Raw genomic sequence first — 27,478 nt, forward strand, 5'->3', positions numbered from 1 at the left:
AACACCACAGCTTATAAGGTCTCCGTCTGCTGGATAGACTGAGATGGGTACGTTTCAAACAATTTAACTCTTATTCTACCGACAATGTGAGTAAATCCGCTACTTTAATGTTAAGCTTATTATTCGTCCTTTCAAATGTTGTAAGCTACTGACGCGTACAATATTCCTTCATGGTATTTACCGTGTGAATATGGACGGAAAGGAATGAAGAGGGAGAACTGTAATGGGCACTTGACGTCATCTTTTTCGCTGCTGTGTTGCGGTCAGTAGGAAATTTCTCGAAGATCACGGCTGAGTTAAACAGGGGAATGGCGTCTCCTTTCTTTCTTGTTGACATGGCTTCATACTTTAGCGACACATTAAGGAATAAACTGATAACGTTAATTCCCCCATTTATCCCGCCAACACATTGTAAGGCCATCTTTGAATTGGTTGCGCAGTGACATTTGCATCGTGGTGTTTGCGCGCATGCGTCACGATGCATAATATCGTATGTTGCAGAGCAGGCTTGAAAGTCGCAAGAGGAAGGCGAGGTGGGGGAGGGGCACCGGCTAGACACGAAACGCCACCGGGGCGTGATGGAAATGACAGGAACAGTTGTAGGAAGGGGGGTGTGTGTGTGTGTTGAAGACTAGGGCTAGAGGGTTTATCACATAAAAGCTTGACCGGATTAGCTCATACGGGATCTGGAATTCATGTATAAATCAAAATATTAATTTAAGATAGATTTGGTTACATTTTGCCATGCCGAAAGTGGTTATTTAACATACTTATAATGATGAGTGCGACTAAAGCAGCCTTTGTCATTAGGTTGCAGCCTTGCATTTTGTTTTGTGTGAAAGGCAGATAATTTTTTAAATCAAGTCTAGCTGAAACACAAATTCAGTACATCTAAAATTCAGTACAAAGGTGATCTTGTCAATTATTTTCTTTTTGAAAACAAGTATTATTTATAAATAATAATAATAATGTGATACAATGAAATGGTGTCCTTGATGTAAGATTAGGTATTCTGACGGGAAATATGTATTCGCTCAAGATAAATGGACATCGTATGATCAATAGTCAAGTGAAACCCTTTATAAACTTGTCAGAGAAGGCTGCAGCTTAAGTAGTGCTGACAGTGGAAACTGTCACAGAAGCTTCTTTTAACGCACAGCATCAGGTTAAGATATGTGATACTTAACGAAATAAGTGTTTTCTCAAACAGAATTTTAAGTATGGTTAAGTTTGGTAAGCCACAACTGTCCAGTGCAGGAACATGGCCTTACTTAACTGTGATAAATCTTTTAAGACCCAGAAAAGACATAGTAAATGATAACTCTGGAAAACACCAGATTATTAAGGATAAGTGTCAAGTGCAATTGTCAAGCCTGCCTCATACTGTAGTTGCATTTACTGGCCAAACTATTAATGTATAATCTGTACAATTAGAATTATTTTTAGTTAAATTACCTTTTAAGTTAGGGTTCTGTAAGTGACACACTGACACAAAGGGCATAAGTACATTAACAGTTTATTTACACAATATGCTTGAGTTAAACATAATATCATCTTCAGGGACAATGGACAAGATGTCTACAGATCTGCTCTCACACCAAAGCCTGGTCCTTTAGGGGGCTCTGTCAGGGAAGTCAATCCACCTGCAGGCTCACATGAAAATCGCCCTCCCCTGTAAAAAGGACAAGAAAACATCTTAATATACCATCCGCGTTTATAATGTTTCATTAATATATTCCAACCAGAACAATATAATAATTCATGAAGGTATTTTGCATGTTCTGTACCTGGGCCCAGGTGGTGGAATTTTGCCTGCTTTGAGTTCATCAATAATGTCGTCAATGTCCTTAGGTGTGAGGTCCTCCTGGAAAAACAATGAAAGGAGGATAAATGAAATTAAAATCAAAATAGTGTGCTGCTTTTTATTGCTAGTGTTCGCATGCTGGTTTTTAAGGGCTTAACAGTTTTTCAACATTTCTCAACCACTAGTATGTTCATCTTTTTATTTCAAATTTAAGGCAAGTGTAGGTAAGCATAGGATGCATTTTTTGCAATACAACTTGTGCAGAATTGCAAGGAGCTGTATAACAAACATTTCTTTTTCAGAAAGCATGTGTTACGCGCTGCCAGTAAAATAGATCAGACTGCCTAATTATGACAATTTTCAATTTCAAAATAAGTACGTTGTCACAGATTAAAAGATATGGAGGATAATTTTGCCCTGTAGTGTTTTTTGCTTTCAAAATCTAATCTGATACTAATAAGTCATTATGCTGCCTCCTTTTTTTAGTGTTTTGCCTGGAAAAGGGTGTACAGCATTAGAGGGTTGAATGATAACAACATGCAACAAAAGACAAACGGTCAGTTCAAATCCACTTCTTGGTTTTACAATCCCCTCTGATTTTCAGGTTTAGGCCCTAAACAATTTAACACAAGCTCCAAACCGTTTAAACAGTACCACACAGTGCATTTCTAAATGCTAATTAATCACATTAAATCCCTAACTCAATAGTAGCTTATTCTTGGTGTGAACACATTGTTCCTTTTCTGCTTCTAATGATCACACCTCAGCAATATCAGGCGGTATAGAACATTCCTTCTTTCTTGGTCATAGTTATGTTAACTAGGTCATTCGCTCAGATTGCAGTAACTAAATTACCAAATGTGTAATGTTCACCACAAATCCAAAAAGTAAGATTTTCATATCACATCTGGCTTTTTTTCCAAACAAAGGTCATAAATAGGACAAAGTTGTTATTCCAACCATATTATTATTGATACAAGAATGATGCCGTTCATGTGCCGACTATACCACACCTGCACTGCCTTCAAATTTAAGAAAGAAAAGGTAGCACTCCTAAAATAGGACTGATAGTCTCCGCATAGTTTCTTTGCAAAACTAATTTCAAGTTTAACCTAGTTTTGTTAATTTAGATAAAAATGCAAAGCGTACTCGAGCACTCACATAATAGTTGTCATTGATCTGGACCATTGGAGCATTCACACAGGCACCCAGGCATTCCACTTCTATTAGCGTGAACATCTTGTCTGGAGTAGTCTCTCCAGCCTTGATACCTGTAGAGAAACAAATGAAGAGCTGCTTTATGTTCAGCTAATCTCCTCTGACTAGCTGCAGATTATGTTACTGAAACCACAGATATTTTTGACACAGGCAGTGCCGCGTGACATTACAGAGCTGTAACACTATATGCGAGTTTGAACAAAAAGTATAACCTCACTTAAAAAAAGAAAGAAATCTGAGCATGCTTTATAAAATGCCACAAAGACTGGGGTAGTTTAGTAGTCATCTGGCTTGATTTCAGGCTTGTGTGTCTTCCTGTTTGCTGCTACAGATCACTGTTGTTTGAATTGCAGAGAAAACTGTATATTTACATGTTTGTTTTCCAATCCCTGTCTATCCCAAATATACACAATAAAAAAAAAGATTGCTCTCATCTGCGTTTTCATCTCTTCATTGGTGCGCCACTGTTAAATTAAAATGGCTCTCTTACCCAGTTTGTTTTGGATGGCCTCCAGGATGCTGTCTGAGTTGCAGAGCATGCAGGGTGTTGTTGTGCAGATTTGAATGAAGTATTTTCCCACGGGCTGACGCAGGAACATTGTATAAAATGTTGCAACTTCATACACTCGCATTGGAGGGACTTCGAGCACCTCAGCGACCTGCATGAAAGAAATTGCAAACATTAAAAAAGCTTCCCATTACAAGATGGTGTTTTAAGAATGCGTAGTAAAACGTTTCTAAGGATTAAAAAAAATCTAATTTGCATCACATATCTGTTAAACAAATTCCAAGAGATTCACTGTGCCTTGTTCATGGCAGAGATAGGGAGCCATCCATGTTGCCTCTGGGCCACATCCAACACGGGGATGGTGGCTGCTTGCTTGTGTCCAATCGGGTACATTGAAACGATCGCCTCAATCCTCTACAAGGGAGAGGGAAAAGACAGTTATCATAAATGTGGAGTTGCTGAGAATCTTTACACTTTAGCTGTCAGACCAAATAGAACAACAACATTATTATCTGCAGAGACATTTAAAAGTAATATAACAAATAATCCTTAAATTGAACCATCCATTACAGGGGTACATACCTATACATCAGAATCAAGTTTATTGCCAGCTAAGTTTACACATACAAGGAATTTGACTTGGCGTTTTGGCGCACAACAATTAACACAGAACTAGAATAAAATAAATAAAATTCTATTTAACAGTAGTACTCCTACTGTCATGGACCTTAAATAAATTAGGATAAACATAGACAATTAGAATAACATATTAAAAAGCAATATAATTCAAAATATGTACAACAGGTGTAATTAAAGAGCTGTACAGATGTGCAGGTTCATGTAAGATGATGGTAGTGCAAATATTAAACAGTATAAAATTAAACAGAGTGTAATGTAAAAAGTAAACGGGGGAAATCCAGGGTGTACATCATGGCATGGATAGATAAATCTCTGTATCACCTGTCAGTCTTTCAGATAACAATACATTTTAATACATTTTAAAATATGACGAGAAAAAGAACTGTCTGGCTGAAACTAAAGGAACATAGGCTGGCTTGAAAGGGGGGTGAGACTTCCATACAATTTAACACAATTATTACTAACAAAATAAAACATCACAATAACACGAAAGAAATACATTTCTTTAAACCTTAGCTTGTTTGTCAGCATTTGTTTAAAAGACTTGAAAAAAATATAAAATGCATATTAAATACAGCTTGGAAAACAGATATTGGCATTTGCTTCATATAAAAATATTACTACATCCTCCACATGTACGACACAGCAAGTCCATTTACCTTTTTGTTCTCCTCAGTGAACTCAAAAGGAGTATCGGGGTTGTTGTCAGGAGTATCTCTGTGCTGAAACAGAAAGACCACAGTGTTAAAGAATATAATAAAGAATAGTTTACATTGTTCACACCAAACGTCTGATTATTCTTAAATCAGTCTGCCAATTAATATTAAATCCTGTTCATCAAAAAGTTGCTTTTAGGGATTAATTTTTAATCGACAGCTCCCTCTTTCATGTGAGTAACAGTCTCATGAGGAGTATTTAATAATCCCTGATAAAATATGGACAACCTTTCATGTAAAAAGGTTATCCAGGAGAGGAAACAGCTGCTGCTGCTGGTAGACCACAGAGAAAAAAACGCAACAACACAGATAACAATGCTTTCTACTTCTGTACATACTGCCCCCTTGTGAGCAGCAAACATCCTTTGTGCAATTGAGAAAAAGGACTTTATTGGTGTTTAAAGTTAAAGACGTCAGAAGCAACAGTCATGGATGTCAGAAACATCAGTCATGACTGAAGAGGAGTTGTTCAAAGACAACTCTATTTATAGACCGAAAACATCTTTACTATCAAGAGACAGTGAAACCATGGCATGTTTCCATTGCTAAGAAAATCACTTGAGGTGTTTTTTGTTGCAAAGCGTTGCTCTAATAGGCTCTAAAGGCAGCTCTCGGGATAAATTATATCCTTTTGGAAAATGGATACCTCCGGGATCATTTCAGCATATATGATATGCATATCGCAGAGACATGCATTGATAACATTTACCCGGTTGTTTAATAGCTGTTTCATTTTTAAACAAATAGACAGATATTTGATAATTTTGTAATTGTATGTGGAATAAAATTGGCATATTTTATCTGGAAAAATTAAGTTAGATAAAGAAATGAGACCCTAACCTCCAACGTATTTTCAAACTATAGGTAAAATGTTTCATTAAAGTATCTCAATAAATCCTGCACTGTAAAATCACAAAAATAAAGAAACAGTGGACTGACACACTGGTGTACTAAATAAAAAATTATCCGTGAAAAGGATAATTAGCAATGATACAGTTACTCTAAAGGTTTTAAGCACCACAGAGAAAAATCCGATTTTCCATTTCTGTGGTTTTTCGGTGTTGATTTCTGTTCTACGTGGTGGCTTCTTGCATTCGCTGCTATCTCTTGAAAAAGTAGTCCCGGATTGAAGAGCAACTGGCAAATCTCCCTGAGAGTATTGACAACCACTAATAATTTGATCATAGTCATCAAAATTAAGCAACCTTTTTCTCTTATATTCTGGCCGAAGTAGACTTGTATCATTTCGACCATTTCTTACAATAATTCCATGTTCTCCTGTAATCTGCTGATGCATTGTAAGTTAGTAAGTATTGAAGTTTATTTATATAGCGCTTTTCACAGACATAGGTCACAAAGTGCTTTACATTAGCATCACATACAGAGATATAAAACATGATATTCGATGGCCATATAAGCCACACAAATAAAAGCATACAAAGTTTAAAATATCAACCCCAAATACAAGAATTAATAAAATACACAGTACAATAACAATGTGTGGGTTGATTAGCCAAATGCCTGTCTAAACAGGTATGTTTTTAACTGACATTTGAAGACGTCAACAAATTCAGCAAACCGCAAAGATGAGGGCAAAGCATTCCAAAGTTCGACTGCTATGGCCTGAAAAGCTCTATCACAGCGGGTCTTAAAGTTGGAGCGTGGAACAGAAAGCCGATTTATTGTAACCCACTATGTCCAGTTCAGAACCACAAGAAGATTACTTTAACTAACAAACACATGTAACACTGTAGGCTACTCTGCACATCTATTAAGTTTAGCAAAGGCATTGTAACTCACCACGAAGATGCCGCCTGCTCCAGCACGTGCAGCAGATCTATGCAGAGACCTGACCTGCCTGGCCTGCATATACAGAGAAAGGAGACGGATTTAATACTTTTGTGACTTTCGTTGAGTATGCTTTGTTTCATACAAGAATATATCTGAATGGTCTGGCAAAGGGAAAATTTAAAGTCATGTTGTCATTGTCTACTACAGATGGTCTTCCAAGTCCTTCATTTTACTTTATAAGCATAATTAAAGCAAGAGACAAAATAATTTACAGTCCCTAACAAATCAGAACCCAATTACAAAGTTAAACGGTTGTTTATAGATAATTTTAAGAATCTTAGAACCATTACAACACAGTACTCTCATGTAAACTTAGCTTGAACAGTAGTTTGCATTGGCTTCATATGTAAACGTCTAGAGAAATTATCCACACAATCACCCAATTATGTCCGTCATATATTAACATATACACATTTCAGGGGTAGAAAGTCATACATTACTAAAGGTTAGTTGCATACTTGGTGTATTGTTTTGCATCGCATATATATGGAAATAATTAATAGAAATATAGGTTAATGGTTAAAATAATATAATGCTGTCACATTTCTTAATTTTACATTGGCAGTGCTTAAAGTACCTATTTTTAGCCATGTTGTTCTACTACATTAGCGCACACATAGCAACTACTACATCCGATTAGCTACATTTTTTACAACGTGATATTCAATATCATGGCGGGCATAGTATAGTTAATATCAATACGTTTTTGTTCATGCCCAGATTAAGATTCCCTTTGCATTTCTTATTTTGTCAACATATAACCTTGCAAACGTTTGACAGCAGAAAGCTAACTTAGTTAGCATGCTAGTGTTACCCAACGTTACACAGCTTAGCGGCCTGCTTGCCCTTGTGAAGAGTCATGGCATCATATCTCTAAATAATCGAAGAAGGCATCTTAACTTTGACTCAGAACCACAGAAAATACCACAGCCTTACCGTCTGCGATACTGCAGAGCGAACTACAGAGGATAAAAACATTTTGGGGCTCAAAGTTTGGTCCCGGTGCGTTAGCAAATGGACGGGACAGCAGCGGACATCGACACAAGCGCTCACGCTCGATTAAGAGGGTCTGACGTATGACGCTACGTCAGTCAGTCGGTGAGCAACTAAATCGATCCCAGATAGGAAATATGAGCTCAAAAACAAATGATGCCAACAGCCATTTGGACATTTCCTCTGAGCTATGTTACGTAACCTGCATGGTAGTTCACGTTGCATATTCATCAGTGTTTACTAGGAACAATATTTTAAACTATATCAAGAGAATATATTTAAATCATACATTTTTACATTTAATAACAACTAAACTGATCAACAAAATGATTACAAAAAAGTTTTCAAAAAGTAACACGTTGTGATAATGGCATATGTAGGCCGAGTCACAAAAAATAAAAGCTAGGCAAGGAATATAGCTTGATATGGTAAGATGTCTTTATTATGCAAGTTAAAAAATATATAAACCTATGAAACAATTTAGCTACCAAGCCTATAGGATCAGGGCTTTTGTTTACTTGCTCTCAGTGACCAAAATGTCCTTCTTTTCTCTCTTTCTATCTCTCCCTGCCTATTCACAGAGCACTCATCACCCTCCCTATGAAACTCTCTGTGCCTGCCTGAATCCCCAGCATTCATCCTGCTACACACCTCCGCCTCCTCCTATCCTAGTTGCTTGGAAATATAATGCCACCGACAGGCCAGGGAGGGCTTACCCAATGAAAAAGAGGGAGTGCCGCACCATGTGAGCTGATTGGCTGCCCTGGACCTAAGCAGACTGGGAGAGAGCCTGCAGGCTCAGGGATTAGAGGTGGTTCTTATGCATGCTGAATTGTGTTGCTTCGGTATAGAAGGCCTTGTAGTGATCTTACCTTCCCCAGGAGGATCCAGACAGATCAGCATTGACTCCAGATTAACCCATTTTCTCACTCACCATCAGTTGATATAGGCCTGTCTGCATCTGTCCTTTCACAATGGTTGTTCCTGAGACTCAGGACAAAATGTACTACCCTCCTGATGACCTGAAGAAGGATGCCCATGTGCCTGATTTTAACTCCTATCTGGCCCTGTACAGGAAATCCCTCGAGAATCCAGAAGGTAGGTCAAGCTTGTCTTTATTTTTAGTGCAGTGCTTGCAGTGTTTCCATGCATTCCACCTCCCTCTGAGCCTGTCTGCACGCACAGTATCTCTTTCTGTTTATCCACACTGTCTGCAGCATGTAACTCTGACATAATGTATCACTCTGTTTCAGCTTTCTGGAAGGAGATTGCTGATGAGTTCTTTTGGAAGAAGCCAGCAACAGGATCAATGATGCAGTACAACTTTGATGTGACAAAAGGCAATATTTACATCAAATGCATGGAAGGGGCCAAAACCAACATGTGCTATAATGTCCTGGACAGGCTGGTGAGGGAGAGGAACCTGGGTGAAAAGGTTGCCTATTACTGGTAAGCAACAATGTCCGCCTGGGATGAATCATGGCATTGATGGGAGATGCTGCCAGCAGTTATGTCAGGTATTCAAGTCAATAGCAACTGTTGTGTCCCCTGTGCTGACCTCACTGCACCAAAGCAAACCTCAGATAGCACAACACAGTGTCAGTGCTTCAGTGTTTCAATTCTCTGGATCAATTTAACAAGAAATACAAGAAATACACTTTACAATCTATCATTACTCCAGCGTGTAAGAGTCCCATAAGACTTATAAAATCATGTTTTGATGATTAGTTCCGGTTCAAAAGTGTAATTTTACAAGATCTTGCCGGATTCTTCCAATAAGAAAAATTCAACCAAAGCCTGATTTTTAGAAAACATCTGTTTTCATTTAGGTATTTGAAGAAGAAAGCTCATTAAAGTTCTTTCTGAATGGTTTCACATCTTCCTGTTACATCTTAAAATGACTATTTTATTCTACAATAGCTGATTTAAACTCTCACACCCTAACAAGTCACCATAAAAACTCACTTTTATGTTGTTTTGACTTTATATTATGACACATATTTGCTCTGTAAACAAGAGAGGCTTAGCAAACATAGAAATAGCGGTGCCAGCTCAGCAGTAATAGGGGTTCAATGGAACTGGGTGCAGTTAAGACCAGCCATCACCCACACAAGTGTCTTAACACTGTTTGCACTACATCAAAGGACTTATGTAACCTATCTGCTCAAGTGTTTGCCATGCCGGATTCAGCACGCCATATGAGGAGGATCCAGTCTATCAGCTGTGTTATTACCATGTTTGCATTGAAGGTATCATCAACCAGATGGTTTCTGTTGATCTGGTAAACACTATTTCCACTGAAGCTCACACCCTGGCCTAAAAACATTTGGAAAAATAAGACACTAAAAAGTATTTAAAAGTAAACATGTTGGCCCTTTTATTTGACTTTGATTGTTACTCCATCTTTTATGCACAATTAGAGTCCTATAGTTAACACAAGTATATAACATTGATCAATAGTCGTTGCATCTCAAAAAAGATGTTAAATAAGTGCCACAAATAGAGGTTTTATGTTCTACGACTAAAGCACAAAGTTTAAATAATTAGGCTCAAAGACACTATGAAAGTTCACCAACAATTAGAAGAACATGCACAGTGTTTTTCCAGAGACAACATGGACTTGAAAGTAACAATTCTGGTTTTGAACTGTCTGTCTCAATTCTCTGTGATGACAGCAGGAGTCCCTTGGCTGAAGTGTCCGCATTATTTAAGCAAAGAAGGATTTATACCCATTCTCTATTAGTTTCTTAACCCTTACAAGTGCTTTTAAGAAAAGGTTTCAACTTCAAAAAAGCTCAACAACATGTTTTCGTGTATTGAATAATTAGGACAAATTAGAGGATATATATGTGCTCCTTGAAAGCTGTGACAAGAGTTCATATGCACTATGCGTTTGCTGCTAAAACTATATGTTGGGGACTAAAGAAGATGTCTCAATTTAAAATTCATCCTAGTGTCATTTTCTTTTGTAAATTTACAGAAGGAAGGACAAGGCAACCCTATTTGTATAAACAAATGAAGGTATACAGAGCATGAGTGTATTACATAAGAAACTGAGACTCAAACAGTCGAGTATATTAACTCGAACCAAATACAGACTAAAAGAAAAACAGAAGAACATGAAAAGTCAGCTTTTATTTAGAAAAGAACGAAGTGTAAAGATTTCCTGAAATAGTTTAAGGCTTCAACACGTTTGGATTTTATGGCAGAGAACCTCAGAGGATTTGAGGGTGGAAACTGTTGAAGATTTTTTTTGCCCATAAATCATTTAGTGATTTATGAACGAGTAGTGTTAGTCAAATATTTCGGCAGACAGTGCAGGGATTTTAGAACTGGAGTAACGTGCTCAGGTTTCTCTGTCTTTAGATCTTAAGCAGCAGCAATCGGAAAAAGTGGCATCTGTCAAAGAGCTTTTTTAGAAAGACCTGAGAAAATCCTATTACAACAATCCAGCCTAACAGAGATAAAGGCGCAGATTAGGTTTCCTCAATGTTGTTTGTACATTAATTCTCTCATTCATGCTGTAGTTAAAGTGGCCAATTTTTCCTGAGAAGACTCAAATATAAGGGATTTAGAAAAAGGCTAAAACCATTTGATCTTTTGGTTGTTGTTTTCAACATGTTTCTACAACACGTTCAGCTTACAGGAGCATTAAGCAGTTAAAAATGACGAGGTCCGAACATTGAGCCCTGTGGAACTCCACATTTGAGTTATTTTGCTCTGATACATATTTGTGATATATTTATGAACAATAAGTGGTTTAAAATAGTAGATAAAGACCTTTAAATCAAGCCGTCAAATATGTCAACAGAGGCCTTCTGTTCTTTCTGCTGACCTATGAAACATTGTGCCAAGTAGCTCGCCAAACAGCCGTCCTGTCAAACATCCAAACCTAATATAGACACATTACCCACAGGAACAGGTTATCTGCCCAGTGAACTCACAGAACTCAAGTGATGATATCAGGCCTCTGTGTCTATCATTAAAAAACTAAAACCCCCATTTAGCTTATGTTTGCATTACAGTAACAGATTATCATGTGTTTTTCCTCTTGTATGTCATCCTCACAGGGAGGGGAACTCACCTGACCACCACATGGCCATCACCTACCGCCAGCTGCTTAGCCATGTCTGCCGCTGCGCGAATGTCCTCAAGAAAATGGGTGAGAAGCTAACATCATTACATAATCCTTTGGAGCAGGCAAACGTTTGAGTCAAACAAGAAATGAAGCCAAAACGCTGGCTTAATTCCAACATGTTTCAGTGTTTGGGATTAACAACATGACAACCTTTTTAATTGTCTAAGGCTTAAATTAGAATCATAAGAGTTCACTTCAATGTCAGCAGTAGTCATGCTTGAAGTAGTAGCATGCCGCAACTCACTAGATTTAGCTCGATACAGTATGTCCCTTACAGTTGTTGCATATAAGACATACAGTACAGTATCTGGCCCATTTCCAACATTTCCAACATAAGGTGAAACTCACCTTAAAGATACATTGCCAAAGCTGGTTGGAGGTGAAATCAGGCCAAGATGTGACTTGTTCTTTGCCTGTTTCTTTGTTCAAGGTGTGAAAAAGGGAGACAGGGTGTCCATCTACCTTCCCATGATCCCTGAGCTGGTCTACACCATGCTGGCCTGTGCGCGGATAGGCGCTGTTCACTCCATTGTGGTATGCAGAATTTAATTTGCACATTTTGGAAAAAGCACATGAGTGGGATTTTCAATATTAAGTTGTAGTGTCATTTAATGTTCGCATTGTTTCAGGCTTTATTATAGGACAGCCTAAGAGAGACAGGAAATGTGGGGAGTAGAGGGTGGGGGAAGACATGCACCAAATGATCAGCAGACCGGAAGTCGAGCCTGCGATCAGTAGCCTCTATACATGGGACGCCTGCTCCACCAACTAAGCTAAACCAGCGCCCCCTTAATGTTAGAATTTTATTTAAATGTAAAGATTATAATTTGAAAATTTTGGCCACTTTTTATATTGTCATCTCTGAGACTTAACCTTATCTAGTTCTCCAGGCAGAAGTCAAACAGTGTTTATTTATGGGGCTTTTTAACCCATGTCTAGCATGCAAAAACTCCTTATTTGACCTCAGTGCAAATTAAGTAACTTTTAAAGTCAGTCAATATGTAGGTCTGCAGTGTTTGCTGCTTTGACCCCATTCCCATCTGATAGCCCAGACTGCCCCGCTCCTGTAGTTATCAGCTGTTCTTGATATGAATACAGTTCTGGCAGCACCTGCGCTCAATATATGGGTCAGACACTTGCTAGCACTATTTTAGCTTTTTACCCTTCCCAATCCGTGCAAAGGTTAGCAGCCCGGTTAAAAATATATCCAGTCTGCTCCAAGGTTGGTTTGTTTTACGACGTGCTAAGGACTGTTTTTGGCAGTCTTCACTGCGAGCGACCTTGTCTGTGCTTGGTCATTGTTGTAAATTTTCCAAATCTGAGTTTTTATTATATAAACATCACTGTGTAACAGAAGGATCCTCGGGGCAGCACCAGCATCCTGGATTCTCATGTGACTGTTAATATTAATCATAAATTAACTTGGCATGAAATTAAATCATAGAAGGTGCCAGGCAGGACAGCCAATGTCAGACATGCAGTGACATTTTGCTGAGTCCAGAGTCGTCAGTGACCTGATTCATAATGCTGTCATCAACACTGAAACTTAACACTGTGTGAACTATTAACCTTGGCCAGAACACAAGCGTCTGCCGGGAGACAAGGAAAATGGCAATGATATGAAATATTAATTATAGATGTCTGGTTCATTATCTGAAGTTGAACGAGGTGACTCTTCTATAAACGGTAATGAGAGGGAAAGGCATCTGTTTGTAGTTCAAAGTGAGCCTTTGTAATTTGTCTGACCTGCAGCCACTGAAGCTACGAGTAACAATTCAAAAAGAATGGTGAAAGCTGAATAATTGTGTAACAGTAAAACAATTGACCATATTCACAAAGCAGCCATTTTGCTCTGACGTCATGCTCAGGTTATGCTCATATGCTGTAATAATGTTGAACTGCTGTGTCAAGGGTACTTCATCTGACTAATCACTATCATGTCAGCCCTTCTTGATTTATAAGCAACTGAAAAGACACTAAAGAAAAAGGGAAATCTGGGCAACACATTCGATAACCTTCAGTCAGACAGAAGCTAGCGTAAGCATTCAGCTACTTACTAGCTAAACTTACAATTAGCTAGTAACTAACTACTTACTAGCTAAACTTACAGTTAGCTAGTAAGGGACTAAAAGCTAATATCTGTTTGGTAGTGTTACATGATACTAGGCTAACGTAATGTTAGCTAGTAAGTGGTTGAAAGCTAGCATTAGCTGTTATGTAACAATAGCTAATAATGTATCTAATATGTTGTTTTACCAAATTGCTCATTATTAAAAAAGTTGTTAGATAGCCTACTTTTATACAACCGTACAACATAAACACAGAATTTGAACCTACAACCCTGTGCGTGACGTCAGGGGAATATGGCCGGCTCGTGAATAAGATGAATTAAAAAAGAGCCACAAAATTAGTAAACTGACTTTGGAATTTCAGTTACACTGCTACATGTGCCTAAAGTAGGCTAAATATTAGCTAACATTAGCCAAAATATGCTATTGCTCATACTCGACAAGGTAAGGCTGTAGCATCAAACCCCTTTGATTGTATTTAATTTAGCAAGGGTGTGTTTTAGTGGTTTTCTGAGACACTAGAGCTTATTTTTTTATTTCCTATTCATTCCTATTGGAAATAATATACTGTAAAAGTTTGATTTAATTTAATTCAAACCTTTATTTAAGCCTTAAGTTTCTCTAGTTTACAATGATGTCGAGATACAGAAAGCACAGTTAAAACAAACCAATTCTCAATGAAAACAACTTCCTACTGACGTGAAGTGGTTCGAGATTATCATCTTAATTGGTTCAAGAGAAATTAAATTATCGATCTTGAGTCTGTCGTTAATAATTCTACATGTTTGGAGCACAAGAGCTAAAGGCGGAAGCTCTGAGTGAACTTGAGGGACCTGAAGCATTGAGACAGGTAGAAGAGCAGGTTTGGGGTCCAGTGGTCCAGTTACATAACATAACATCCAGGAACATAACAACATTGCTAAAACAGCATCTGACTAGTAACCATAGAGGTATTTGATGATCAAACAAAAGCAAATGACATAATTACAATCCAAACTTTCCATTGAAGCCATCCAACACAGTTTGCTGGTTCAATTAAGTGTTGACGTATTAACAGTAATGTGCACCCCACATGTGCAATAAGGGATTATCACTGAGATTCTGGTTGCTCTTACTTATATTTTCATCTTCAAATAAAATTGTTTAGACAATTTGGAAACCGTCAGCTTGTACACAACATGTAAGGTTTCCTGCCCTGTTAGATTTTGTTGTGTTGCCCATGTTGAAGTGTTGTGTGAAGTGTACAATGTCATCATAACCCAAAGACACTTTTTTAGTGTGAAACAAGTCCAACTTAAAGCTTTGTCCCTCCTGTGTCTTTCTTTTTTATGTTCAGTTTGCAGGTTTCTCCTCTGAGTCTCTGTGTGAGAGGATCATAGACGCCCAGAGCAGCGTCCTGGTGACAGCAGGTACGTCCGGCATCGAACAGCCGCACCAGGATATATGATGTAATGTGGCTCTTATGGGCCGAGAAGATGGTTTTCAAGTTGTAAAACACTTGCAGAAATCCTCCTCCCTGCTTGTTGATTCACCTAACATCTGTCTCTCAATCTACCTGTCCCTCCCTCTTTCTCTCCCTCTATCCCTTTGTGACATACAGATGGTGTTTATAGAGGAGAGAAGCTGATCAACCTGAAGCAGATCGCAGACGAGGCTCTGGAGAAGTGCAGAGAAAAGTAGGTCCTGCTTCCAAGGCTGACAAGTCCTCTTTTCTCGGCATGCCGCCCTTATTTACACAGGCTGCTGGTAATGGGACTCTACCCCTGGCATATGAGTCACTGAACACACACACACACACACACACACAACCACAGCAAAGCCCTATCACCTGTTATCAGGGATGTTGAGGAAACACACTTCCTTGGTTTCCACATCACAGGTTGCCGGGAAACATGCGCAGCGCTCAGATTCATCAGGGAAGCCAGGGCTGCAACATGAAGCAGACAGGGGTGTGAAATGGGAAACAATGCATGCTGGGAAAACCTCATGTGACAAAACAAATTGATTAAAATGATTGTTTCAGGGTACTAAACAGTAAGTTTGCCTGAAACTATTTAACTCTAATCATTATTTAATGTACTATTAACTTATATTATTGTATCATAAACTTATCATTACCACTACTGAACTATTGTTAATGCTACTTGTGTTCATATAAGAGGGATCCCTCCTCTGTCGCTTGTTTTCTCACTTTCTTTGTCTTCCTCACAGAGCCTCATCCAGTGTCACTAAATGCCTCGTTGTAAAGCACCACGCACTGAGGACGAAAAGCGGAGCTGCATGCAACAAACTACAGGTAGTTAAACATGACTCAGCTTCTATTTGGTTTATATCTTTATTCCCTTAAACTAAATTGTGCCAAAAAGTGATAATAGAAATATTTAATCTACTTAGTGTCATATTACTTAAAGTCCCTGTGAGGAGTTTTGGGGTGCAGAAAATACAGTCAAAATGTGTATGTAAAAGAAAACAGTTACAACAGAGAGATGATGACCGGTCACAGGTTAAAAGCAGATTTGAAAAGGTGGGTTTAGAGTCCAGTTTTGAAGGAGGGGAGTGATGGGGGAGGGAGTTCCAGAGGGAGGGGGCCACAATAGAGAAGGCTCTGTCCCCCCAGGTCCGATGCTTTGATCAGGTGAGGAGGTTGCCGTTGGCGGACGGATCTGAGGTTGCAGGTGGGAGTGTGTTGGTGAAGGATGTCAGTGAGGTGTGTGGGGGGGGGCAGGCCTTGTAGGTGATAAGGAGGATTTTAAATTGGATTCTTTGTTGGCTGGGGAGCCAGTGGAGGTCCTGAAGGACAGGGGTGATATGATCTCTGGTGCGGGAGTAGGTGAGAAGACGGGCGGCAGAGTTGATATGACATGATTATTTGTTAAAAACCACCACTTAAGCATGTACAGGACAAAATCAGCAAAGACATAAGAGGTACGACTTTCCCCACAGGGGGCGCCAAAATCAACACAAACTGAAAGTTCCTCACAGGAGCTTTAATGTTAAATGTTCCCAAATTTAGTTATTTTTATTGTTGGAAAGTTTTTTCCTGGGCTTAGTTAATGAAAAAGTTACTTAGTTACTATATACAAAACTGAACAATGACTGATAATATCATTATAAAACCAATCTGTGCTAAAATACTGTGTACACTGACATTGACAGAACCCGGATGATCTTATTTTATCGTGCTTTTATTGAATCTATTTTATCATTTTGGTGTCATGGTTGGGAAACCTGTCGCTAAAAAACAGAAACTGTCTGACTCAAATTGTGAAATGGTCAAGTAGGCTGACTGGAGAACTCAGAATCCCTGCACACCAGACGGTTACAGAGGATGGCTGGCTCCATTTTAAAATGACCACTCCCACCCATTAAACAGGGAATTTCATCTTCTTCCTTCTGGACGAAGGTATAGGTTACCGGCCTGTAAAACCAAGCGGTACAAAAATAGCTTTGTCCCAGCAGCCATCAGTGAGATAAACAAGTTTTAGCAATATCCTGTACTATTGATGCACTTTGTATGGATATCTTCATATTTTATCTTCTTGTCATCATATCTTGTCTATACTGATGGCACTTTCCATTTTATCTTTTATTGACCTGGTTTTTACTAAGGTCATATATTTTACCTTGTTTTTACTGATGGCATAGTATATTATTCTTCTTATTTTGATCTTGTTTTTACTCAGGGTTACCCTTTTAGTCTTGAGCACTGTTGCCACTTTATGTATCATGTTTTACAAGTCTGTTATGTGCTGTCTATTGTGTGTGTAAAAGGAGGCCGACTCACTCACTGCAAACTGAATCTACCTACGGGTACAAATAAATTAACCTCACCTAACATTTGTAAGAAAAAAATGCCTTCATTTGTACCAGGGCCTGAGCATGGTGTTTAGAGCCCCCAAAAAATGATTAAATTAAAGAAATTAATAAATCTGCAATTTAGAAATTTGACTGTGCCATTACAATTAAAACATTACAGTTGGTGGAGAAATACTTGGACTATTTCTTGTACATAAAACAATTTAAGAACCTCCTAGTGCCCACCTTGTGCACACGATGAAGTCCACTCCTGCTGTGGGGGTGACTCCATATTTAATCTCCATAGAAAATACTTAAAATGTGGAGCTGCACTGACTCTTACGCTGATAACGTCAAAAGCAACCATGTCATTAAAAAACAGCCAAGTCAAGCTACTCAAAGAGACTAGAATAAGCTATCTAAGAAGAAGAAGCTGATGACAAAACAATCTAATTCATAAAAGAACAAAGCCCAGATTTTTCTGCTTTGGCTCTTTCCCTCGGTCCACAACCCACAGAGCATCATGTCATCGTTCACCCGAGATTAAAACACCACCAACAACATTTAAGATTCAAAATCTGCTTCAAAGATGTCACTTACAGTCGGTTTAAAACATCATGTGTGTTTCTGCCTGTGCTTCTGGCTCAGGCTGTGAGTGGATATAATGACTGGTTTTATACGTTGCTTTCGTTCCCTGCTGTTCTCCTGCATTCAGACCCCCTGGGACTCGGAGTGTGATGTGTGGTGGGACGAGGCGATGAGAGACTCTCCTGAAGAGTGTGAGCCCGAGTGGCTGGATGCTGAAGACCCTCTGTTTATCCTCTACACCAGCGGCTCCACCGGCAAACCAAAGGTAAGACACGGGTGGATGTAGAAACTGGTTTTATAGCAGAAGCACAGATTAGAGAGGAAATCTGCTGGGGGAAGCTCACGCTGCTCATTATCTGCTTGTAAATTCTCAATTAAACCACATCTCTTAAACAGATAATAGCGTCTATTTTCTACTCTGATAAGCCTGTGATGGTGTTTACCCTGCTGGCTTTACATAATGTGATATCTCTGCTTTGAGATATTAAGAATTAATGGTTTTTTAAGAGGTATTTTTTGCTAAGTGGCATAAATGCAAACCTAGAAAGCTGAAAGCACCATAACTGTGTGTTATTATATATCGTCTTTACATGAAACACAGGCTAAGGGTGTCATATGGTATGACATCATCTCTGTCTTTGTCTCACACACACACTCACGCCTGCACACACAATAGAGCCCCCTTATTTTTGCTGTCTACTGCCTTTGTGTCGACCAATTATCTCCTCATGCACGTTTCCCTCCTCGTGTATGGTACAGGGTGTTCTGCACACGGTTGCAGGGTATCTGCTCTACACGTCGCTGACCTTCAAGTACGTTTTTGATCATCACCACGATGACGTGTACTGGTGCACGGCTGACATCGGCTGGATCACCGGTCACTCCTACATCACCTACGGCCCCCTTGCGAACGGCGCTACAAGTGTGCTGGTGAGCCTGAAAGAGATATTTTAATGTTTTAAAAATCACCTTTCAGAATAAAAGCACCTAATAGGAGCATTGTAGTTTTAGTCGTTCTTCTTAGAGATGCCTGTGGTTGTGTTTTTTTCCAGTTTGAAGGTATTCCAGTCCATCCTCACGTCGGCAGGTTCTGGGAGATTATTGAGAAGTACAAAGTGACAAAGTTCTACACAGCTCCGACAGCCATCCGCCTGCTGATGAAGTACGGACGGGAGCCGCTGCAGAAGTAAGAGTCTGCATCCTTTGAATGTCAGAAATCCTGCAACAGCATGAGTTTGACGTTTAAAACAAAGCTTGACTCAATATGTTCCCCGAGTGTATTTTTAAAACAGGGTTCCCCAGCTTTCATATGGAAATTACCACCTTTTAATTTTGACAGGCCTCCTCCTCTGCTCTCAAATCTTGTGTAACAGAAGCCTCAGCAACAAGGTGAAAAACCAAATCTGTTTGAATTATGATGAGTCCAATCTGTGTAAAAAAACACTCAATTTCTTAGCATGCACTCTCCAAAGGTAAAAGGCAGAAACTATCTGAGCCTCAGATTGTAAGATTCACAGTAGAAATAGAGGACATTTCCCCTCAACTGACATCAGTTTTTCTTGGCAACAAAAAGTACTCATTCCTTGAAAACAGATAGCTGCTTTATCTTACCAACCTCGAGTCTTTCTGTGTTCTCTAAAAGGGTTTTATGGAAGAAAATGTAAAGAACCAGTGTGGCATTTTGAGAAATATTTTCACTCTTTTACATTTCTAGAGTTGGATGAGCAGATTGGTTCCACTCTCGTGTTTGTACGCTCATAATGAACCTTAAAGTGCCAATCTCAAATATTTCAGTTTCGTTCTCTTTGGCCGCACCTATAATGATAAACAGTAATTGCGGGAGCACACTTCCCAGATATCCAGACAGTGCTGCATGTGTGACGTCCACGGTTGGCTCCGGTTGTAACTCCTGATTTTCCTCGCTGACGGTCGCTTTCCTTTTCAGACTGTTTGCCTTCATCTGAGCGTCGAGTTTGTTTCTTTTTCTTTGGATTTTCACTTATTGTTGAAGTTGTATCTGTAGTCATCGATCTTTTCTTTGTTTGTTCAGCCATAGTAGATTACTGTTTACTCGCAACACTTGACCGGAAAAGCAGCCGCTTAGCTCCACCTACCCTCTCTGGCAGACCAACCACTGCTGGTTGATGGAAAACGCGTCACTAACTGGGCGCCGCTTGTGATTTTTTTTCCGCTAAAGTCGCCACAGACACCCAGTCTGTAATTCTGCAAATGCAAAGGCTTTCATCAGTGGGCCATAGGCTCAATCACCATTGCGTTACCTCATTCAGCGATAGATAGATAGAGGCTTAACAGACATTTATTTAAATTAGAATCTTTAAGATTATCACTTTAAGGGCAGTTAGCTTTAGCTTAGCAAAAAACTGAAAACAGAGGGAAACAATTAGTCTGGCTCTGTCCTGGAGTCTGCGTCAAGATAAGAAAATATGTAGGCCAGGGACATGATATTGTTATCCGAAGTGTTTGGGATCCCTTTGTAGTTAAAATTGTATTAACCATGTTAAACCATGTTATGTGAGCGCAGTCTTTTGTTGTATGTAGATATCTGTTGCTAGTCAGACTATAAACATTGACCTGCACATTGCAGAGGAAGTCATGGCACAGGTATCTGTTACTTGTTATCCAGACATCCATCCCGAAAAACCTAGATATTAATCATCACCCTCAGACTATTATCGATTGTATATTTTCATGAGATAACCTGAGAACAAGAAAGATTCAAACAAACACAACCAGCATACAGTACGCAGCCGGACAACTAACAATCCATGCAACAAATGAAATAAATAAAAACCAGAGCAGTAATCAGCACCACATAATGATAATATATAAGATTTCTGATCTAAATGTTCTTATATGTGCCAGGTATGACCTCTCCAGCCTGAGGATTCTGGGTACTGTGGGTGAGCCGATCAACCCGGAGGCGTGGCAGTGGTACCACGAGGCCGTCGGTCAGGGACGGTGTCCTATCGTCGACACTTTCTGGCAGACAGAGACCGTGAGTGCCAGAGACACCATCATCCTGCAATGATTAAATCCCCAGTAAACTCACACTAACAACCCCATACATGACAAAGCAAACTCCATATTCAATCTGTTTAGCCGTAAACGTGCCCTCAAGTAGCTGTTGAATAAAACAGGGGACGTGTGTATAGAAACATTTAGGAAGAACAAAATAGAAGCAATTACAGCTAATTGTGGCATTTCTCAGAATTAATTGCGAGTTAACACATACTATAAACACTGATTATAATATAAGAATGATTTTGAGTTTCCTGTCCCTTTAAATATCCTGTTATTTCTTCACAGGGAGGTCATGTTATGACTCCTCTGCCTGCAGCTACACCGCTGAAACCCGGCTCTGCTGTAAGTGACAACATCTCTTTCAAAGCAGGAGACGTAACCTTCTTTCATATTTGGCTTCTCTGTGTGTAGATTACGATCCGGGTTTTGATCTAACATTAACGTGCAGTCACGCAAAGAGGAGTTTAATAAAAGAATCCAGTTATCTGGCATTAAATCCACATCTCATATTTCAGACCTTTCCGTTCTTCGGGGTGGAGCCCACGATCCTCAACGAACACGGAGAGGAGCTGGAAGGCGAGGCGGAGGGCTATCTCGTAAGTTTGTATTCAGGTCTATTCAACTTTATTTACCCTTGCAAGGAGAATTATAGTAAGCTGATGGACACCCAGATTAACAGATACACACAGCGGATAGGAAAGACCATAACATTAGAGATATACATGTGCTATATGTTATAATGGTTTCTCAAGCTTGCCGGCATTATCTGCAGCTTGCTAAGTAGATTTTCAGTTTGAAGCGTTACGGTTTGTCATAATTTTAAGGGGCCCAAAAGGAGACACAAAGGCAAAATAGACTTCAAGGAGGTTTATTGCTGAGCTGAGGACTGACAAAGGGCTTGTAGGTTGAGGCAGAGTGGTGGAGACTGAGCACAACAAGATTTCAGCCACTGAAGGAGCTCCGTCAGCAGACTGAGAATCCTTTTGAGTGGGAATGTTTGTAGGTGGTGCACAGGCACGGGAAGCAGACACTGGCGGTATTCTGGACACAAGACTTAGAAATCACTTGATAAACACTTGGAATACACTAAAATAGTCCAGTGCAGCCAACTATAAGTACCACTGGAGGAGATGGAATAATCTGGCGATTAGTCGAGGTCAGGCCGGCGTTCTTGTACTGAGGCAAATGAGGAGATGAGAGCAGGTGTGTGATACCGCCAGGTGTCTGATTGTAGCAGCCTCCAGAGACATTGGCTGTGTTCAAAATACCGTACTATATACTACATACTACATACTATATACTATATACTATATACTACATGCTATATACTATATACTACATACTACATACTATATACTGCATACTATATACTGCATACTACATACTACATACTACATACTACATGCTATGTACTATATTCTACATACTACATACTATATTCTACATACTACATTCTACATACTATATACTATATACTATATACTACATTCTACATACTATATACTGCATACTGCGTTCGGTGGTAGTATGTATGGGGGAGCTTTTCAAATTCATTTTGCAGTAGGCTACGCCAGGTGGAAGTAAACAATAACCCCCGCTTCTTTAGCTATAGCGCCCCCTTCTGCTGGAATGCTGCTGGGGGTCTGTATCATGATTAGTTTTTAAAGTCAAAAGTCATCTTTCTCATAAAACAAAGTATTACAAATTACAAGTTGCCTCAAGGAGATTCATAATCGCTATTGCACATGACACCCTAGTTAGACCCTCGACCCAAATGTAAAAAGTTCATGAAGTTTATTGTAATTGATTGGCAGCAGTAGTTCATGTGTATTCTTCCTGTTTTGTTTCAGGTATTCAAGAGGCCCTGGCCTGGAATAATGCGCACCGTGTACAGAAACCACGAACGCTTCGAGAACACCTACTTCAAGAAATTCCCAGGTTTCTATGTAACTGGTGACGGTAAGTAATCCGCAATAAATAGAATATAATATAAAGGGAATCACAAAATGCTTCTGCCTCACACATTGTATGTCACTTAGTGTTGGGAGTACAGCTCTATGAACAGAGTCAGATCTTATGGCTCCGTTCCTTTCCGAGAGCCGTTCGAAATATGATCCGAGGTGAGAGAGGGGTCGGAGTTGTGAACGTGCCTGACCTTTATTCTCCCGTGTCAACACGCATATTTAAAATTACGCACTTTTAAAATTTAAAAGGAAACAGCAGAATAATGTAGGAACAATTAATCAACGTCATTGATTTGCCAATAATTTATGATACAGCTCTGTATGACTACAGAGATGTCAACAAAGAAACCACAGACTTGGTGGAGGGTTATAATGTTGCTCAACGTCTGCACTATGTTGTGGTGCTTCATGTGACCTTGTATAGTGGAGATGCAGTTGATAAAAGCTGCCTGTTGTACTTTGGCATGACGGGGAGTGGATCTAGGGCAGGTAGGGAAATTTGGGCACAACTATAAAAAGAATGGCTCGTACCTACGACTCGCTTCCCGTCGTTCCCATCAAAGAGCCGTTCAAAAGAATCGGATCGTTTGCGAACGTCACAACGCTCATGTCACTCAGGAATAAGCGAGAGTCTCCGTACTGAACATGTACATCTTGATTTCTCAGACAGATAATGGAACGTGTTTTCTCCTCTCTCAGGCTGCAAACGGGATAAAGACGGATATTACTGGATCACAGGAAGAATAGACGACATGCTGAATGTGTCAGGTATTGTGCTGCACCTGTTACTGTCTGATAACACAGCTGCTTCTCAAACCTCACAAAATGTTATTACGAAAGCAAACTCAAGTGACTCTGTTGTGTAATATAACAATAACTTCATGTGGTTTTTCCTCTTCAGAAATCTTGTGATTATTCATCTCTAACATGTTTTTTTTTGTCACTTTAGACTTACTTTATATTTTGCTGTCTCCTCTGGCGTCTCTCAGGCCATCTGATGAGCACAGCGGAGGTGGAGGCGGCTCTGGCGGAGCACCCAGCCGTGGTGGAAGCTGCGGTGGTGAGCCGTCCTCACAAGGTGAAGGGCGAGTGTCTGTACTGTTTCGTCACCATCAAAGAGAGTCGGGAGTTTAATCACATGATGGTGGACGAGCTCAAGAGACTGGGTGAGGCTCAGACACACGAGGATTAAAATACAAATCCAATCAAATTTTGTAAATTCTGTTTTTTGTGATGTTGTGTAATGTTTTCTGTCTGACTGGGTTATTCTTTGGTTATAGCTATTGATGATGTAACTTTAATTACGGGGTTGCTTTACAGTGTTTTCCGGTATTTGTTTATCCCTACATGAAGGTAATTGGGCCTCTACTGATGGAAAGTATGAGTTGATTAATCTTTTACCATCCTGGTGGGAAGGGAACACAAGATAAACCTTTTAAATTTAGAGATGATTTACAGGCCTAAAGCTTCGTCTTCTGCTTATTATGTTCATTATTATTTAATCTGCAAGTGCAGTTTAGATGTTTTTGTAGTTCTTGAGATGATTTGCTCTTGGATACGATACAAGACGATACGACATGATATGATAGAGGAAGTACAATGCGGTTAAAACACTTTATGGTTTCTACACGGTACAATACTTATACGATACGATATGAAACAGTATGATGCAGTTTATGTTAAGACACTTTATGGCACTACACGGTACGATACGATATGAGACTATTAGATACGAGACGGAACGGTATGCTATGGTACGGTACGGTACGATACTATATGATAACATTCGATATGAAACAGTATGATGCAGTTTATGTTAAGACACTTTATGGTAAAACATGGTACAGTACGGTACGCTTTGATACGATACAGCATGATACGATACGGTACCGTACAGTACGGTATGATACGGTACAGTATTAAGACACTTAATGGCACTACACGATTCAATTATGTTACGTCATGTCATGTCACGTTACGTCACATTACGTTACATTACGCTACGTCACATGACGTTACGTTATGATACGTTATGTTACGTCACGTTACATTACATCAAGTTACATCAAGTTACATTATGTCACATTACGTTACGTTACATTATGTCACATTACGTTACGCTACGTTACATCAAGTTACATCAAGTTACATTATGTCACATTACGTTACATTACGTCAAGTCACGTCACGTTATGTTACCATAGGATATGACACACATAGTATGATGCAGCTTATGTTAAGAAAGTTTATGGTAAAACATGGTATAGTAAGACACGATATGATTTGAAACAATACATAAGATAACATAAGATTAAATAACATACAATAAGACTTGATAATTTATTATATAATATGATAATCCGATCGATACAATATATTGCGATTACAACCAGACATTGATATTAGAGTATCTACAGCACCTTTATATTTGAATGCTTTGTATGTAATTGTCTAAATGTATAACTACACTACAATCACTACATTGATTCTTTTCTTTATTTTTGTTTCAGTGAGAGAGAAAATCGGACCAATCGCCACGCCAGACTTCATTCAAAATGCTCCAGCACTCCCAAAAACTCGCTCAGGTAACAACAGCTCGACACCTCTTTCCACCAACACCCTCCTCCTCCTCTCCTCTCTCCTCCTCAGCCTGTAACCTCTGTCTCCTCTTCCTCTTGACTCGGATCCATTTTTAGGTAAGATCATGAGGCGAATCCTCCGGCAGATCGCCCGTAACGAGAAGGACCTGGGCGACCTTTCGACCCTGGCTGACCCCAAGGTTGTCGAGGTGCTGTTTAGCCAGAGATGTGAAGCTGCAGCCTGAACAGACACCTCCCTCACTTTCTTTATGCTATGCAACGGTACAGAAGACGACAATCACAAACCACTGGTTCTGGATCAGCAGTTGGGCATTTTTAAGACTGAATAAAAGGGCTGGGATCAGAAAATTATACCACTAACATAGAGAGGCTTAACACTGATGTTTTATTGGGTTAAATCAGGTGTCATTGGGTTTGTATGTAAATATACTTCTACTGGGTTGTCTTTGTGTTTGGGCGAAAATGTCAATCAAACTGCGAACAGAGTTACTATCTTTTATACTTTCTTAAAAGTCTTTTTGCTCTCATTTCTTTGTAGGACGATGTAAATGTTTAAGTTCAACAGTCAGCTTTGCAAAGCTTGTTTTTGATTGAAAACTGATGTAAAGTTTCAAACTGTGATACATTTCTGTGACCTGAGAATAAAGTGATTTATCAATCAATCAGTTTTAATTAAAACGCACGATAAACATGGACCAGATTCAAGTTGTTGGACTGCGTAAAATGAGGGATCCATTATCGACAAGTATGCCGATCGATGCTCCAATCCGATACCAGGCAGGTAAATTATCATGTGATGTTAACAAACAAGAGTTTAATGTTTGTCAAAGCAAGCAAAATGTCAGAAACTTTCCAACAATAGTATCTATATATTTTCTAATCATCTTGGTATTAGACGGGAACAAGGTATCGTCCAGTACTCAAGTCCTGGTATGAGGAAGGAAGTCCCAATAAAATGTACAATTAAGGAGAATTTAAAGGAGAAAAAATACAGCAAGCAAATAAAATCAGAATATTCAAAGAAAGATCTGTTAAAGGGATGTTAAATTATAAAAAGAATAAAAACAACCACATTTAAAACATAGATGTTAAAGGGATAAAAATCTGTTTCCTTTTGTCCTTTTACTGTCAAACGCAGCAGCTGCTTGTCGCCCTCATGTGGCAGGAATCATCCCCTACAGCTGCCGTCTGATGCTTTACTATAAAAGCCTTTATACTCTCCTGCCAGGGCTTTCTTGCCTTTTGTCTTTAATGATGCACAGATCACACTCACAGAAACACACACGCACACACACACACACACGGCTTTGATGATGTGAAGTGCAGCAGCAGGGAGCAGCGATTACGGGGGACAGAGATCGAGAGATGTAGAGAAGAAGAAAGGAGTGCGCTGGACTCCTCTGGAATTACGAGCATCAGTGGTCTTTTAAAAAAAGAGGAAAAAGGAACAATGACGTGTTTTTTTTAAGAAATTAGATTACAGGTTATAACGAAAGTAGTCTCACTGGTGATGTGGGGTCATGTACACTCTGTGGACTTCCTTTGTTGTCTCC

The 27,478-nt window shown here is 39.3% G+C and overlaps 2 protein-coding genes across 3 annotated transcripts; one reads left to right on the forward strand and one right to left on the reverse strand.

Moving 5' to 3' along the window:
• On the forward strand, nt 1-26,601 carry acss2l (acyl-CoA synthetase short chain family member 2 like). Of its 2 annotated transcripts, none has more exons than XM_069684440.1 (19): nt 1-47; nt 8,311-8,827; nt 8,983-9,178; nt 11,800-11,891; nt 12,298-12,401; nt 15,273-15,345; nt 15,537-15,612; nt 16,148-16,232; nt 18,447-18,584; nt 19,079-19,249; nt 19,372-19,505; nt 21,203-21,335; nt 21,647-21,703; nt 21,877-21,957; nt 23,212-23,320; nt 24,025-24,093; nt 24,315-24,491; nt 25,836-25,910; nt 26,022-26,601. In XM_069684440.1, exons 2-19 carry the CDS (start codon nt 8,704-8,706, stop codon nt 26,147-26,149), a joined length of 2,022 nt encoding a protein of 673 aa, XP_069540541.1. In that variant the 5' UTR covers nt 1-47; nt 8,311-8,703; the 3' UTR covers nt 26,150-26,601. The 2 variants fall into 2 exon arrangements, with proteins under 2 accessions (XP_069540541.1, XP_069540542.1); XM_069684441.1 differs by lacking the exon at nt 1-47 and adding an exon at nt 1,188-2,360.
• On the reverse strand, nt 1,503-7,795 carry ndufv2 (NADH:ubiquinone oxidoreductase core subunit V2). Its single transcript, XM_069684442.1, has 8 exons — nt 7,673-7,795; nt 6,686-6,748; nt 4,829-4,891; nt 3,828-3,944; nt 3,513-3,681; nt 2,966-3,075; nt 1,788-1,864; nt 1,503-1,672 (listed from the first exon to the last, which is right to left on the reverse strand). Exons 1-8 carry the CDS (start codon nt 7,712-7,714, stop codon nt 1,579-1,581), a joined length of 735 nt encoding a protein of 244 aa, XP_069540543.1. The 5' UTR covers nt 7,715-7,795; the 3' UTR covers nt 1,503-1,578.
• Nucleotides 26,602-27,478: the final 877 nt, after the last annotated feature.

This window comes from Semicossyphus pulcher, unplaced genomic scaffold, assembly GCF_022749685.1.
Source record: "Semicossyphus pulcher isolate SPU_LCO1_2020_fin unplaced genomic scaffold, fSemPul1.0.p SCAF_7, whole genome shotgun sequence".
Taxonomy (NCBI): Eukaryota; Metazoa; Chordata; class Actinopteri; order Labriformes; family Labridae; genus Semicossyphus; species Semicossyphus pulcher.